The 14564-nt window shown below is 49.5% G+C and overlaps 1 protein-coding gene across 1 annotated transcript; it reads right to left on the bottom strand.

Moving 5' to 3' along the window:
- Positions 1–6404: 6404 nt before the first annotated feature.
- On the bottom strand, positions 6405–7845 carry LOC135385340 (uncharacterized). Its single transcript, XM_064614617.1, has one exon. It carries the CDS (start codon positions 7671–7673, stop codon positions 6405–6407), a length of 1269 nt encoding a protein of 422 aa, XP_064470687.1. The 5' UTR covers positions 7674–7845.
- Between the last annotated feature and the right edge of the window lie 6719 nt (positions 7846–14564).

Here is a 14564-nt window from a genome sequence, read left to right as displayed (position 1 = left end):
AAAGCTGTGTTCGCGGACCTGAGAAGGTGACTCGCTCTTCTTGGGGGAAATCCGTGGCTTGTGCCGTCAGAAGGTATGAAATAAACCCTTTGTTGATTGTTAGAAACTGTGTCTGCGTTCCTTGCGCGGGTCGGATGAACGGGCGTGGTCCCGGTGGTGGGTTAACCGTAAGGTTTCCCACAGCTGGCGCCCAACGTTTTGGTTACGGACCGTTCGACCTGTGGCGTGGAACATGAGACCGGTATGCGTTGTCGTTTTTTATTCACTATTACTATTCTAGGGACGTCAGAAACAGCCACGCGCTGTTGTCCCGGTGAAGGGGCGGCCGACATGCTTGTCGTCAGGACAGCATAGCCGGAATTCCCCGGTATTTTTTGTACGCAATAGCCTCATAGTTCCTCCCGTGCCTGTAAGGACGTACAGTACTCCTAGTTCTGGGGCCCGTCCGTGTGCCCGGCAGCGCGGGACACGCAGTAACTTTGCGTCTTGTCATTACGTTCTTGTTACGAGTTTCGCAGTAGCCGACGTACGCTTTCTAGTCAGCAAACGCAAAGGCCTAGGTAGGTATTTGCCCCCAAGGAAGATTGCCTCTCCGACCGCTTGCTTCGGTCGGACGGAACCCTGACACTCGGTAACCCGTGTAGTCACATTGATGGGGTTATGGTGTCTGCAGTGCCTTCCCCGCAGGACGTCTTAGCTGCGGTACCTCCAGGGCCGTAGCACGATGCTTCCTCAACGGCAGAGTTGTTAGCTACGCGCAACCAAGCTGTGCACGCTAATGACGGTGCCCTTTGATGCTAGGTTGGTTTCGCTGCCGTAAGCATAGCTGCACGCGCCGTTGCGACATGCATTTCGGTGCCTTCCTTTCAGGAGGACGTGCTCTGTAAGCCATTATCAGACTTCGTAACCAGAAGGCCTATCAGACCAATATGGGAAATAACATTGATGCCATAATCACGCGCATCCTGTAGGTTGCAGTGATATCTGATGTGTTGCACGAGCTATCCCCGCCAGTGCCACACCCCTTACGCTTGTATCTCCGAGCATATCGCTTTGATAGCTCCGATAGCGTGGGAAGATCGTACTTTCACGATATCTTCCTAGTAATTTTTGCTTCTACTCTATTAAGTGCCGGCTTTTAGCTGGTTGGGATGAGCAAACCATGCTTCTAATGTGTTGTTCTTCCGAGCACCCACACGGCCTATCAGGCTGACATAAAAATCATGGATGATTTCATCATCACGTTCCTTTCGTAGCATAGCTCGACTAAAGCCTCCGCTGTCGCCAAACTAGCGTTAGAACCGCATTACATGGTCAGCAGGAACACACTGAATACTGGCTTTCAGCTGGCGCGGATGAGCAAAACCGTATTTCTAATGTGTTGTCGTTCCCAGAGTATTTGATCGCTTTGTATTCCCACAGAAGGCGATCGCAGCAGTCAGGGACCCAGAAGGGCCCTCACAGCCTCAGCTATGCCAGGATCCGACCGGACCTGCTTCCAGTTGCTACAGTATGCGTCTCCGCACGCAGCGCACGCAGCAGTCACAATTTCAGTCACCAGAACCTGGAGCTCGTGTTGTAGTGCTTTTTGTGTGATTTCCGTAGCGCGGTCTTCCACTTGTAATGTGGGGAGTACCTTTCCAGGCGCTCGCAGTGTGGAGCTACCCTCTTACTGCTTTACCTTCTTACTGTTTTAATTCCAGCATGCAAAGACATCCAGTGTGCGTCGCACTTCCCGTCGAGGATCTCTGCCCCCTCCTACATTTGATCAAGCACTATCTCGGTCCCCAGGTCCGAGAAAGAGGTCCGTGGCGGCGTGGACCGTGGTCCACCTTGGCTACCCTGTATCGTGTGCTTCTCATAATAAGTGGTCATCCCTGCCCCGCCCACTCAGGAATGCCGACCCCACTACCACTGCGTTGCCGTTCCGCGGCTTGACCCTGCGAGAGAGACACCCCGCCGACCCTCTTCAACCCCCTTCTGCAGGCGAACAACGACTCCTGTGTCCGGTCTGCCAGGTGCCGGAACTGCACAGAGCCACCCATCGTCGAGGCGAGGTCCATCGTTCCCGTACCGAACGAGCGCGGCCGGAGGTCGCGGATGTCGTCGCCGCCCTGGCCACCATACGTCGGCATCGCCCAGAGTTACTACGGGAAACTGAGAGAGAGCTGGTGGCCCCCAATCCGGCAGAGGACGATATCCTCATCGAGCTGGACCACAATGAAGACATGTAACTATTTCCTCGTATTGTACAGTTTTGGGAGAGGGGAAGTGTGGGATTTGTATTGTGCTGTCGTTGACAGGTGTCGCGATAGACAGATGGCACGAGTCGCTTGCGCGTAGATTAGGGGCGGATTCCCGAGGAGCTGTGTTCGCGGACCTGAGAAGGTGACTCGCTGTTCTTGGGGGAAAGCCGTGGCTTGTGCCGTCTGAAGGTATGAAATAAACCGTTTGTTGATTGTTCGAACTTGTGTCTGCGCTCTTTGCGTGGGTCGAATGAACGGGCGTGGTCCCGGTGGTGGATTAACCGAAAGGTTTCCCACAATATATATATATATAGAAGTTGCAAAAAAAAAGGACGCGCAAACTGATTTTACGGAAGTTACAAACACCAGTTTATTATATAGGGAGACGTTAAAAAGCAAAATGGGCAAGGGGTCGACGTTTCGACAGAGGAACTGTCTTCGTCAGGACAAAAGATGCGTAGGTGGTTACACTGTACTTATACAGGTTTTGTACGTGACGTCATAATCAGCACGCCACAGGCGTTTGTCAGTAAGTTAGATTCGGGAATATTTCAGAAGGTCAAGTCCGGGTGGTGATCTCATTCGCCTTTGGTCACTATCCTAGACCGGACAGTGACTACCGAAGCTCCATGGATCCAGTTCTCGACCTTGTCTCTACAGTCCAACATGCTCGTGCTCATCGGCGATTGTTGTATCGGTCTTCCTGGACATTAAGCGTATGATACCGTGTCGCACGTCTGTGTGCTCCACGGGTTGCAGTTTTTTTGGGCTATCTGGTCGAATCTTCAGCTGGCTCCACGATTTCCTTTCAGACCGAACTGTCGCTGTCCGCACATCCCATGGCCAAAGCCCCAAGCACTCTGTTCATCATGGCGTACCCCATGGAAGCATTCTCAGTCCTACACTTTTTAATGTCGTAATGGCAGGTCTAAAATCGATAGTTCCTCGCAAGGTAGCATTCTCCGTGTATGCCGATGACAGCCCTTTCGACAGTAGGCAAGTCACTACCAGCCATTCAGCACCTTTTGCAACAAGCCATAAATAATGTTCATCTCTACCTTACGCAACTTGGAGTGGACCTTTCGCTCAAAAAGTGCGTCAAGCTCCCTTTCACTCACAAGGCTATGAGTAATTTCCCTCTTTGGGTGGGTGCAAAGAAACTCGAGCCCGTGCGTTCCCATCGCTTCCTTGGTGTGGTCCTGGACTCGAACCTGCGCTGGGCTTGCCACATTAAGCCATGGCTCCTTGCAATTCAACATCTTTCTTACTCAGGCTGGGGGTGTGATCAACGCTCCCTTCTAGCCGTTCACGTGGCTTTAGTGAGGGCGACTGTGCTTTACAGCCTTCCAGTCTTGCACAATGTTTCTACAACATCGTTAAATGCCCCTCGGATCCTGTTCGCCCGAAGCCTTCGTCGCTGCCTTGGAGTTCCAAGAATGGCTCAAACACGGCAAGTCCAGCTGAAGCTGGTGAACTCCCGGTGGAGGTCCTCTGACAGCGAGAAACGGCTCGACACTTGCTACGTTTGCGTGCGCACGTTCCCCGTCACCCACTCCTCAGGAAAATTCGATACCGTCCTGAAAGTGATTTCCACCGCGTGGCGCAGAGGACGCGCCAGGCTCTCACTGGCTTCACACCTAAGAACGTCACATCGCCGAACGCCCCCTTCTCTCTGCCTGTGCCACCCATCTTCGCTCGTCTTCGTGACCTCGAGGACCGAAGAGATCAGGTTCTCCCTCAAGTCCTTCGAGCCCATTTTTATGCTCTCGTAGACGCGGACCTTGCTCTACCTCTGCCACCGCATACACAGATGGCGCATCTCGAAATGGCAAGTCCGCGTCGGAATTCGTCATCCCATTCGAAGGTGTAGTTGAAGGACGTCGACTTTGGCATCATACCTCACGCACAGCTGCGGAACTCTACGCCGTGCTTTTCTCTCTGCAGCACATCGTTCACTTTACCCCACGGAATTGGGTAGTCTTCACTGACTGAACATCTGCGCTGCAAGCAATTCAAAATTCTGGCATACGAGGCTCCTTCGCAGCGTTGTTTATGGATGTGTTAATGCTTACAAACTTGTCTCCGAAGCAGGGCACAGGCTCGTTCTCCAATGGGCTCCACTCCATTGCGGTGTCGAAGGTAATGAACAGGCTGGCAGCGCTGCCGAAACAGCTCTTTCGCCTCGGAGACGGATGCGTATCGCACTGCTGAGGAGAGACCGTCGGACCGTACTTCGACGCTTCGTGACTTCTCTGGCTACCCACCAACGGACTGCTGACATTCCCCCCGCCATGCTGAGCAGAGTTGACCCAGCGCTCGCTTTCCGCATGCCTGCACATACCTCTCGTCAAGATACCGTATAGTTCATCGAATGCGCTTCGACGTGGCCTTCACAGCACAGTAGCGCTACCGCTTGAAAGAAGTTGCCTCTCCCTACTGCAGCCACTGCGGTGTTGTTGAAGTTTTCGAGCACATTCTTCTCCATTGCCCACAGTATCAACGTTCCTATACATATATATATATATATGTTTACTGATCGAGCGTGCCACAATCCCAGCTGTGGACGCCCGTTTCGAGCTTCTTGGCTCTCATCGGCACAGCGTAGGGATGTGACACAAGGTACATATAAATGGTAGCGAAGCTTGCATTGGCCACCACGTCTTCAAGGGCGGCCATGATAAAGACCGTCAGCGCCATCCATACGTTGCGGGGCATACTACAAATTTCGTCATAATGACGTCACATGGACGTCACGTGGTACGTCACCGTTACGTATAGCACGGGGCGTGCCAGGCGCTCGCGCTGCGCGTTCCTTCCACCGCGATGCCGAGCCGCAGAATGTCACAATCGCTGTTGATAGCAAATCCAAGAGCAAAAGCTCATGAACAATTTGTGAACAGACGTGAATTAACACTAGCGACATGCGTGCAACAAAGGACACAGGAGACCAGGTGGGGGCTTGCTTTCTTTTATCACAGGTAAATTCGCCATGGCATTGTAAACAGTATAAATACAGTATAAACAGTATTATGTAGTCCGTCCAACTCCAGTATAAACACCCACGACAGAATAATGTGCAATAACCAGTATGACAGCCTATGTAGTGAATAAGCACAAAAAGATAATGTACAAATTCCAGCAAACATAGATAGGGCTCAGGACTATTGCTGTTCCCATGCACATCTGGAGCTTTCCACATATCTCTCGTACCAAGAAGGCGGAAGTGAACATATTTGCACTTTTGGGTCACATTATATGATACTTGCATGCTGTGTGGTGCTATGTCTCCCAACAGTTTTTGGCATTCGTAGTGAATGCTATGGAGGAATTAGAAGGCACAAGTCCATTAGCTCAGTTTAGAAGTCTGTGATACTTTATCTTGCAAAACAGCCACAATAATATCAGCTTCGAGCAATGACAACCTTGTTCAGAGCATACACACTGTTCATGACTACTACTTTGGTTACAACAGCATTTTTGTATTAAAGGCATGTCAAAGCATTGACAATGTTTTCTGCTTCTGCTATTGTGTGCACATTTTGCCACGTGGTGTAGGTTTTCAAGCTGCACAAAGTGCTTAGCCCTGCACATAACTGCACGTACATACTGGCAGTTGTGCACACAACTATTGAACTCAGCACAGGATCCAAAATATAAAATTACATACTAGGGATCTATGTAGACAGGTATACACTAAATGCATATCAAAGAGAGGGCAAACTGCTGATGATCCAAAATAGAAAATCCATGCTAGGAATCTATATACAAGGGGAAGCAAACAACAACTTTATTATGGGATGATGGCTGGGGCTTCCACAGGGATACACCTAATACGTATCAAAGAATAGCAAACTGCTGAAGATTCAAAATAGAAAATGTATGCTAGGTATCTATGAACACAGGTGTACATACACTAAACATATAAATAGGCACACACTACTGAACTCTGCATGGCTGTCAAAATACAAACAACACAGTAAGGAACTATGTGTAAAAGTGCACTATGACAATCGTACGCTACACAGGAATGAAAGAATCACAAGAGGTCATGTGCAATCTAGGTTACAACTGAAAGCACTGGATAGACAACAGAACCATGCATATGCTTTTGCATGGAAAGAAAATAAGTTCTGGTTACATCAAAACAACGTGCACAGATTATGAACTTAGTCTCACTGCCTGCTGCAGTGCCTTTTGACGTAACGTACTATTTCGTACTTCCTCATTCCTATGCCGTGCAAAGCAGAACAGTCTCACCCTGAGAAAAAAGTGAAATAAATCATCATACACTGATGAAGAACATAAACTCAATGTTTTTGGCACAAGTGTGTCCAACACTTCACACAGCTTGGACCTGACCCCTTGGGAGGTGAAGAATGTCTTGACGTTTGCTTTGAAGGCCTCCTCGCACGCACCCACAAACGTCGCAAAGGCAGGAAGAGGAACTGACAGCTTTCCAAAGTCAGTATTGTCCACATTCTTTACACTCAAATAAAGTAATAGCTGGGTACTGTCCTGAAATGTGGCATTGTCTTCCAGCAGTTTGCATTTCTGCTCAGAGGGGCAAGTGTGAGCAGAGAGAAATTTTGCACCAAGCCACCCTGCAAAGAATGTTGTGCTGTTGGACCCTAGCGGTGATGGCGACTCACTGGGTGCCACGATGACATCGTCAGTAATGTGCGTGACAGCAGAACATCCAAGTCTGCTCATGTAGTTAGGACCAATAGGTATTGCCGCCAGGAGGGAGTCCACGTCTTCAGCACAGTTTGAGCCCTGCGTAGTCTTAAAAAGTTGTCCGAGTAGCAGATGCCTTACTGCTGCCTGGAACTGAATGCAGCTGGAGTCAGGGTTGCTTCCACACTTTGTCCTAATTATGCAGAAGGTGTTTTCGAGTGCATCCTGGTTCAGCCTTCGAGTGAGGAGGTACTGTATGCCATAGTTTCGCAGGTCTTCGCTGAGCTGAAGCACGGAAGTCATGGTCAAGCAGAAGCCACGGATACACGGGGGTGGTCTCTTGCATCCAAGGACTGTAATCTTCTCAAACTCGGACAGGCACTCCAGCAAGAAGTCCTTGTGAGCAGACCCCTGTTGTATTGCCGAAGAATATTTTGTCTTGCCATGCAGGTGGCTACTATTAAGAGTGTCGAAGAGACGGTCGACGCGCTCAACAAATCTGGCTGTGTGGATGGCCTCAGGTGGTAGCTGGTGGAAAGTGGATAAGGTGAACATTGAGGCTGCAACATGGTTGCTGAAGATATGTGCAGCCAGTTTGACCTTCATTTTTGAGCTGAACGTTAAATTGAAGTGCCCATCAGTTAGCCGTGGCATGGACCGTATTTCAAGCTGTTTGTCAATGGCAAAAGCATCCCGGATATGCTGCGCCCTTATGATGTGGTTGCCAACCTGGAAGTCATACTTTAACAGCATGTTGCGAAGGCATTTCAGCAGGTGGGGTGGATCAAATATGAACAACAGCTTCTCATCACCAATAGTGAGATACGGCTTCGCAGTTGTAACCAGCTTCCCCAGTAGAGAGATATTCTGGCTTCCTTGGTCACATGTCACAACTTTTGGCCTCAGTCCTGCACTCAGGAGGCGGTGGTAGCATTCAAGCAGTTTCTCTTCCAAGTCTGAAGCAGATGCTGCTCTGTGAGTGAAGAAGTAGCCTAAGGCCTGCTTCCATGGGGTACAAATGCCTCTAGCCACGAAGGGAAGTGCTTTGTTTGCCAACTCGGAGTGAGCATAGTTGCCACAGCTCGGAAATCCTTCAAAACAGTCTTCTGTTGCATTGTAGTGCAGTTCACTCTTGATGTGCATCTCGTCGAAGATTATCACACAGAGCTTGTCCGTTTCAGAGAAGTTTGTTACCTTTCGCTTCACAACATCAAAGACTTCATCTGAAAATCCAGGTCGTAGTGGGATACGTTTCATCCACAGCTGTAGTGACCTCACTGACGGCAAGTGGAACAGCTTTCGGCAGTACCTGTAGCCACGGGGGCTGTGAAAGTACAAGTTCAGCGCGAATGTCTTGTTTGGTGGTGACCAACGGCGCCCAAATTTGCACACACCTGCCATCTTTATCTGTGCCTCAATGACGTCTGCGACAGTTCCAGAGACGTGACACCTCACATGCTCCATCAGGTCATGGATGGTCCTCGTTCGCCTACGCCTTTCAAGGTCTCTCTGAAGCTTCTTGTTGCGGGCTTGCAACTGGTGCACTTTCTTGCGGAGGTTATCCAGCTTGCCTTTTGTTGGCTGTGCTGGAGCTGCCAGACTACTGGACGATGGGCAATCTTTGGGGGGATGCCAGCCACTTCCACCTGCAAATGGTGATCAAAAAGCATTCACAAGTCTGCGGACTTCATGGCGGTAGAGTATTCGTCACATACCTCCTAAGTGCTGAGGTGACGAGACTGCACGCAGTACACCAGACGACGTTCCTGGCAGAGGAGTGACAACTGCAGCTAGTGGGGAGACAACAGTGCTCTGTGTTGACAAGGCTGATGCGTGTTGTGCGTAGCTATGGTCCTGATGAGACAGATCACGCTGTTGCTGACTTTCTTCAGTGCCACACTCTGATGAAGCAGATGATGTACAGTTAGCCAACCCAACAACAACGTTACTCAAGTATACCTTCAGCATGGCAAGGATGACTCATCTGGTGAAGGTGTATTGCTCCTGTACTGTCGTCATCGCAGGCTACCACAGCTTGCACACGTTCCTCCGTTGAAGGCCCACTGCTTTCAAGTCCGCTCTGATTGGCGTAGGCACTACTTCCTCCTGTAAACCAAAAGTAGCACTCGCAATAATTGCCTCTAGAGTTACAACATTTTCATGTGATAACTTGAGCATACCGACTTGTATTATACTTACCAACGCCATGCAGTGTGCGCTTCAATGTAGGAACTTTATCCCACCGAAGCCTTCCTGTGCGCAAATAAGCAACTGGTGCGAAGTGCTGGGAGCACAGGACCTTAGAGCGAATGGGAATTAGACTCGTATCCGCCTCCAGGTTGCAAAACGCCAGCCACGCCTTGTACCTGCGAAGCAGTTTTATTGTTGAAGAATTATGCAAAGCTGTGCCACGAAAACATGCACTAGCTACAGCAGCCTGACCCTGTATGCCCTACATTCAGAGCTAAAAAAAAGAAAAAATCAGCAAGCAAAGCAAGCCATCAACATGCTAGCATTGGGTACATGTAAGCACATGCAGCACAGCCCTTTGTGTCCCGTACATGCAAACCGTTGCAAAACTCCTCGTTGAAAGCAGCCCAGCAGCCACATGCTTAAATATATACATGTTTACCACCTCACTGTGGAAGGATGACCTATCCAGGGAGTGTCCATACAGTCTGAAAGCTGGAAAACAGGTGATACCATTGAAACGCTATTAATCTTATGTAACTTGCACTATGTTCAAACCTACCGAAATTGCTTGGTCCCTGGCCCAATCCAGCCCAGCAACGCTCTGCGCTCAAAGGTCTTCTGACATTTCTGGACACCATCGGACTTCGATCGTTATTGTAAAGGGGCACGTTATTTTATTCCCCCCATTCCACCAAGCACTGGGGTAGAGTATCGCCTGTTGCGATGAAACTCCCCACTCTCCAAGGCCGAAAATAAAGTTGTTGTTGTTGTTCACTTCACCGCTCTCAATAAAACTCGGGGGGGGGGGGGGGGAGGTACGCATTGTACTTCAGCAAACACTGCACGTCCTCAACCAAGTGACTCAGTTCCGTTCTCGGCCGTAGACACTTATAATATATAGGAACTCACCTCAAGGGGTCCCGAGGAAAACGGTGGAAACTTATACCGCCCATAGTGTCATCGGCGTCACAGTTTCCTTTCTCCTTCAGGAGGCACCGCTTATGTGCGCGCCTCGACATGGTGCGTCTCCCGGTAGAGCCTGCAGGAACAGGTTTACCGGCGTTCTGTTGTGTTTTACCATTGTTCGTGTGTGCCTACCTTACCTTAGTTCTCCGAGAAGTGTCCCCAGTTTGACTTTGTGGTTTGAAATTGAAAAGACGACGATGGAGAAGAAAACGGCTATCAACAGTCACAAAGTGCGCAGTCAACGTACGGCAAACTCGTAGCTAACAACATGCTGAGGGACAGGAACCGGAAGCGTACTCGGCTCTGTCTATAATCTTACGTATTACTGGCAGACCGGGCGAATTGCTATATTAAAAATATGCATATTGGATTAATACACTTCGCGCCTCCGATCAAATTATTTTTGTTTACGTTCGTAGTTTGCCCCTCAACAACCACGCTCGTATGTGTATCATGAAGGGCGCAGGGTTGCTAACACAGATTTGGTATTTTTTCTCGCCTTCGCTACCATTTATATGTACCTTGTGTGACACGCTCTTGGGTCGGCACAAACACTGTGTCTCTGCAAGACATCAATGTTCCCGGGTGTTAGCAACACCTCTGGAGGCCGCAGTGCAAAGCCAGTAACTACAGATACAAATATAAAAATGAGCAAATGCTCCTTGGCTGCACATGAGGCATATGTTTACTGATCGAGCGTGCCACAATCCCAGCTGTGGACGGCCGTTTCGCGCTTCTTGGCTCTCATCGGCTCAGCGTAGGGATGTGACACACTCTTGGGTCGGCACAAACACTGTGTCTCTGCAAGACATCAATGTTCCCGGGTGTTAGCAACACCTCTGGAGGCTGCAGTGCAAAGCCAGTAAGTACAGATACAAATATAAGAATGAGCAAATGCTCCTTCGCTGCACGTCACCATGTTGGGCTTCAGTCATCAACAGTACGCCTGCGTACTGTTGATGAGGCCCAACAAGGCCGAAACAGCTGTCCAGCACTGGCATGGCGACGTTTGAGTTACAAACATATGCTACACGTGCAGCCAAAGAGCTCCGGCTATTTTTTTCCTTGTATACTTCACTGGCTTTGCGCTGGGCTTACAGTGAGTGAGTTATCTCACCCTGACGAGAGGAATCACGTGTTACGTGACCTTCTGACGCCATCCACTCAAACATTGCCTGCCTGCGTACTGTTGATGAGGCTCAACAAGGCCGAAACAGCTGTCCAGTACTGGCATGGCGACGTTTGAGTTACAAACATATGCTATACGTGCAGCCAAAGAGCTCCGGCTTATTTTTTCCTTGTATACTTCACTGGCTTTACACTGGGCTTTCAGTGAGTGAGTTATCTCACCCTGATGGGAGGAATCACGTGTTACGTGACCTTTGACGCCGTCCACTCAAACGTTGAATGCCTGCGTACTGTTGATGAGGCCCAACAAGGTCGAAACAGCTGTCCAGTACTGGCATGGCGACGTTTGAGTTACAAACATATGCTATACGTGCAGCCAAAGAGCTCCGGCTATTTTTGTCGTTTTATACTTCACTGGCTTTGCACTGGGCTTTCAGTGAGTGAGTTATCTCACCCTGACGGGAGGAATCACGTGTTACGTGACCTTCTGACGCCATCCACTCAAACGTTGCCTGCCTGAGTACTGTTGAGGCGGCCCAACAAGGCCGAAACAGCTCTCCAGTACTGGCATGGCGACGTTTGAGTTACAAACATATATATATATATATATATATATATGTTTACAATTTGATCGTGCACTCCCTGCCGAGTACAGCTGTTTCGTCCTACTTGGGACTCGTCAGCCCGGCGTAGGGAAGTGACACGATCTTTAGCTGGCACTGACAGTGCGTCTCGGCGGGACGTCAATGTTCCACGGTGACGGCGCCACCTGTGGAGGCAGCAGTGCAAGCCAGCAAGTACATATACAAAGGAAAAATAGCTAATGCTCTATGACTGCACGTTGAGCATATGTTTACAATTCGATCGTGCACGCCCTGCCGAGTACAGCTGGTTCGTCCTATTTGGGACTCGTCAGCCCGGCGTAGGGAAGTGACATGATCTTGGGTCGCCTGTGACAGTGCGTCTCGGCGAGAATGCTGGCTCGTTCCCGGGGTCCGATAAAATCACCTATGCCGCACTGCGAAACCTTGACGGACGGTCACTCCAAGCTCTCCTTGATGTGTATAATACGTCTGGGCAACAAGTATCTTTACCAACTACCTTGAAGGAGGCATTTGTTGTTCCACGGTCCCTTGATAGCTTCCTGGTCATGCAGCTCCGGCGAAAAGTTGGCCCAGGGACAAAAGGCGCCGCGATCGGAACCCGGGAGAAGTCCCCGCGTGAGCTAGCTGTGGAAGTGGTAGATGCGTTGTTGCTTTTGCGTTTTTCCTAATTTCCTACACCGAAATTATCTGTTGCGATCAATTCCTGCTAAGTTGCAGCAGCTGTGATGTGAATTATCGTTTTCTGTTCGACTTTATTCTATGCGGAAAGCTGCTGCAGATCGCTGCGCGTGACATCGATGTATTGTCGTGAGTCTGATCTCCGTAACCCTCAACCGTAAATTCTGGCACGGTTTATGTGTATCGTGCCCGGCGGTAAGATGTCCCGTACTTTGTTACGCGCACAGAGATGTTCCACGATAAAGCGCGGACAGTTTCTGCGCGCACGACAGCGTAGTAATTGACGCGGTCGGCCGCTCGCGATCACATGATATATTGCATATGCCTTTTTGTTTGTTGCAATACGGGTATAAAAAATACCAACCCGATAGGGATTCCACTTCTGGACTAATCAGGCACTTCTGGTCATGGTGAGAGATCACGAAAATGCACAAAGCGAAGGGACAATGTACAGTCACTAAATGTACTGCACTTGTTGGCATATCACGGGGCAAATCGAGCTCAAAAGCCCAAATGCTTGAGCAAATCTCTTCGAGGTTCTATCAGCAAGAGTACTGAGTAGTCAATGTCCCCTTATGCCGCAACCCGAGCTATAATTATCTTCCCTGTTTTTTATTTTATTCATTTCATTTGTAGTGGTGCCAGTGTGGTCTCCACAATGTGGCCTTCTCATTGATTACGCAGGAGTAAGCCTCATGCTGAAGCATTTGGGTGGCCCTGAAAAGGGCCGTTTTGTGTTCTTGTACTGGGTGGTCTTGTCGGTGGGGAGCTTCTTCACGTTGTGCTGAGCCTTTCTCGACTTCTCAGGTCTGCTCAAGAGGTCTTCCTTCTGATGCACAACTTTGCAAAATTAAGGGAGGTCACAATCAGTTGTCGCACACATCTGGTTGAACACATCATCAGCAGCTATACAGAAACACTCACCTTGCATGTCGTTGGATGCAGAATTAAAGTGCCTTCCCTCCTCCAGATGCAGGAGACGTGCGCGGTTTCGATTCCCGGAACTTCTTGTTTGCTCCTCTTGTGAAGAAGTGCAGACGACATTTGACAAAAAAATGCAGCACCTCCGCAGTCTTCTGTACGAAGTGGTCCTCGCACCCCACTGCTGTTTCAGACAGCTTCCCGTCTTGGAAGCAGTTCTCAATGATGTCGTGGAAGACAAAACTGGTGCAGGCGCGGTTGGCTGTCGCATTCTGCACGTGAACCTCAACTGTTTTCAGGAGGTTCCCTAGCCGTGCTGATGGTGTTGCAAGGCCGCCATGTGGTCGGATCCTAATGAGTCTAGCTGCTTCCTCCGGTCCTTGTAGAGAGGCCACACAGTTGATGCAGGGTTCAGCCGAGAACTTCCGTGCAATATATCCGCCAAGGTACCTGCGTATGCACTCATCAGCAGCAGTGGGAGTTTCATCTTGGGCATTGCTGTGAACCTCAGACAGTACAGGCCGCTGGGGTATCTTGTCGAGCTCCTTTTTGAGCTGTGGAATCTGAAAATGCAACACCATGTGTTTGTGCTTGCCACCAATGCACTAAGCATTCCAGCATTCCCCCTACCCCACTATTCACAGCTGCCTTGCTTTGGAACAGGCTTTGCAACTTGAGGAGTAGCTGCGGCCCTTGCCCAGAAACATTGGACCGTGCTGGGGGCTTCACCAGATTGTTCACACAGAGCATCCGATATACAAGGTGTCCACGCTAAGTGTGAACAGAGGCGGCACTGTGAGGCGGCACTGTGCTCTTTCACTCTCTCACACTGGGGGTAAAGGAAGTCCGCTTCTTTGAAGATGCGCAATAAACCAAATAAAGAAAAAATGGCGTTCCTTCACGAATTTTTGCGGACGATCTACCGAACGGATTTTTGTTCTGAAAACGGTTTTGGAATCTGGTGACCGAAGAGATCAGATGTTCTCATTGGAGCAACTTCGTATCTTTTATAAATAAAAAGTTAATTATTGAAATTTAATTAAGACATTGCCTTAGGAGTCTGTTAATGCCCCCTAGAGAGTGCCCTTCAGCATATGCTATATTGCAATTCATCTCGGAAAAAGTGATTGATATATTTTTAAAAAGTCTGTTC

The sequence above is a fragment of the Ornithodoros turicata genome, chromosome 1, assembly GCF_037126465.1.
Source record: "Ornithodoros turicata isolate Travis chromosome 1, ASM3712646v1, whole genome shotgun sequence".
In the NCBI taxonomy this organism is placed as follows: domain Eukaryota; kingdom Metazoa; phylum Arthropoda; class Arachnida; order Ixodida; family Argasidae; genus Ornithodoros; species Ornithodoros turicata.
This window is presented reverse-complemented; position numbering and strand designations above follow the sequence as displayed.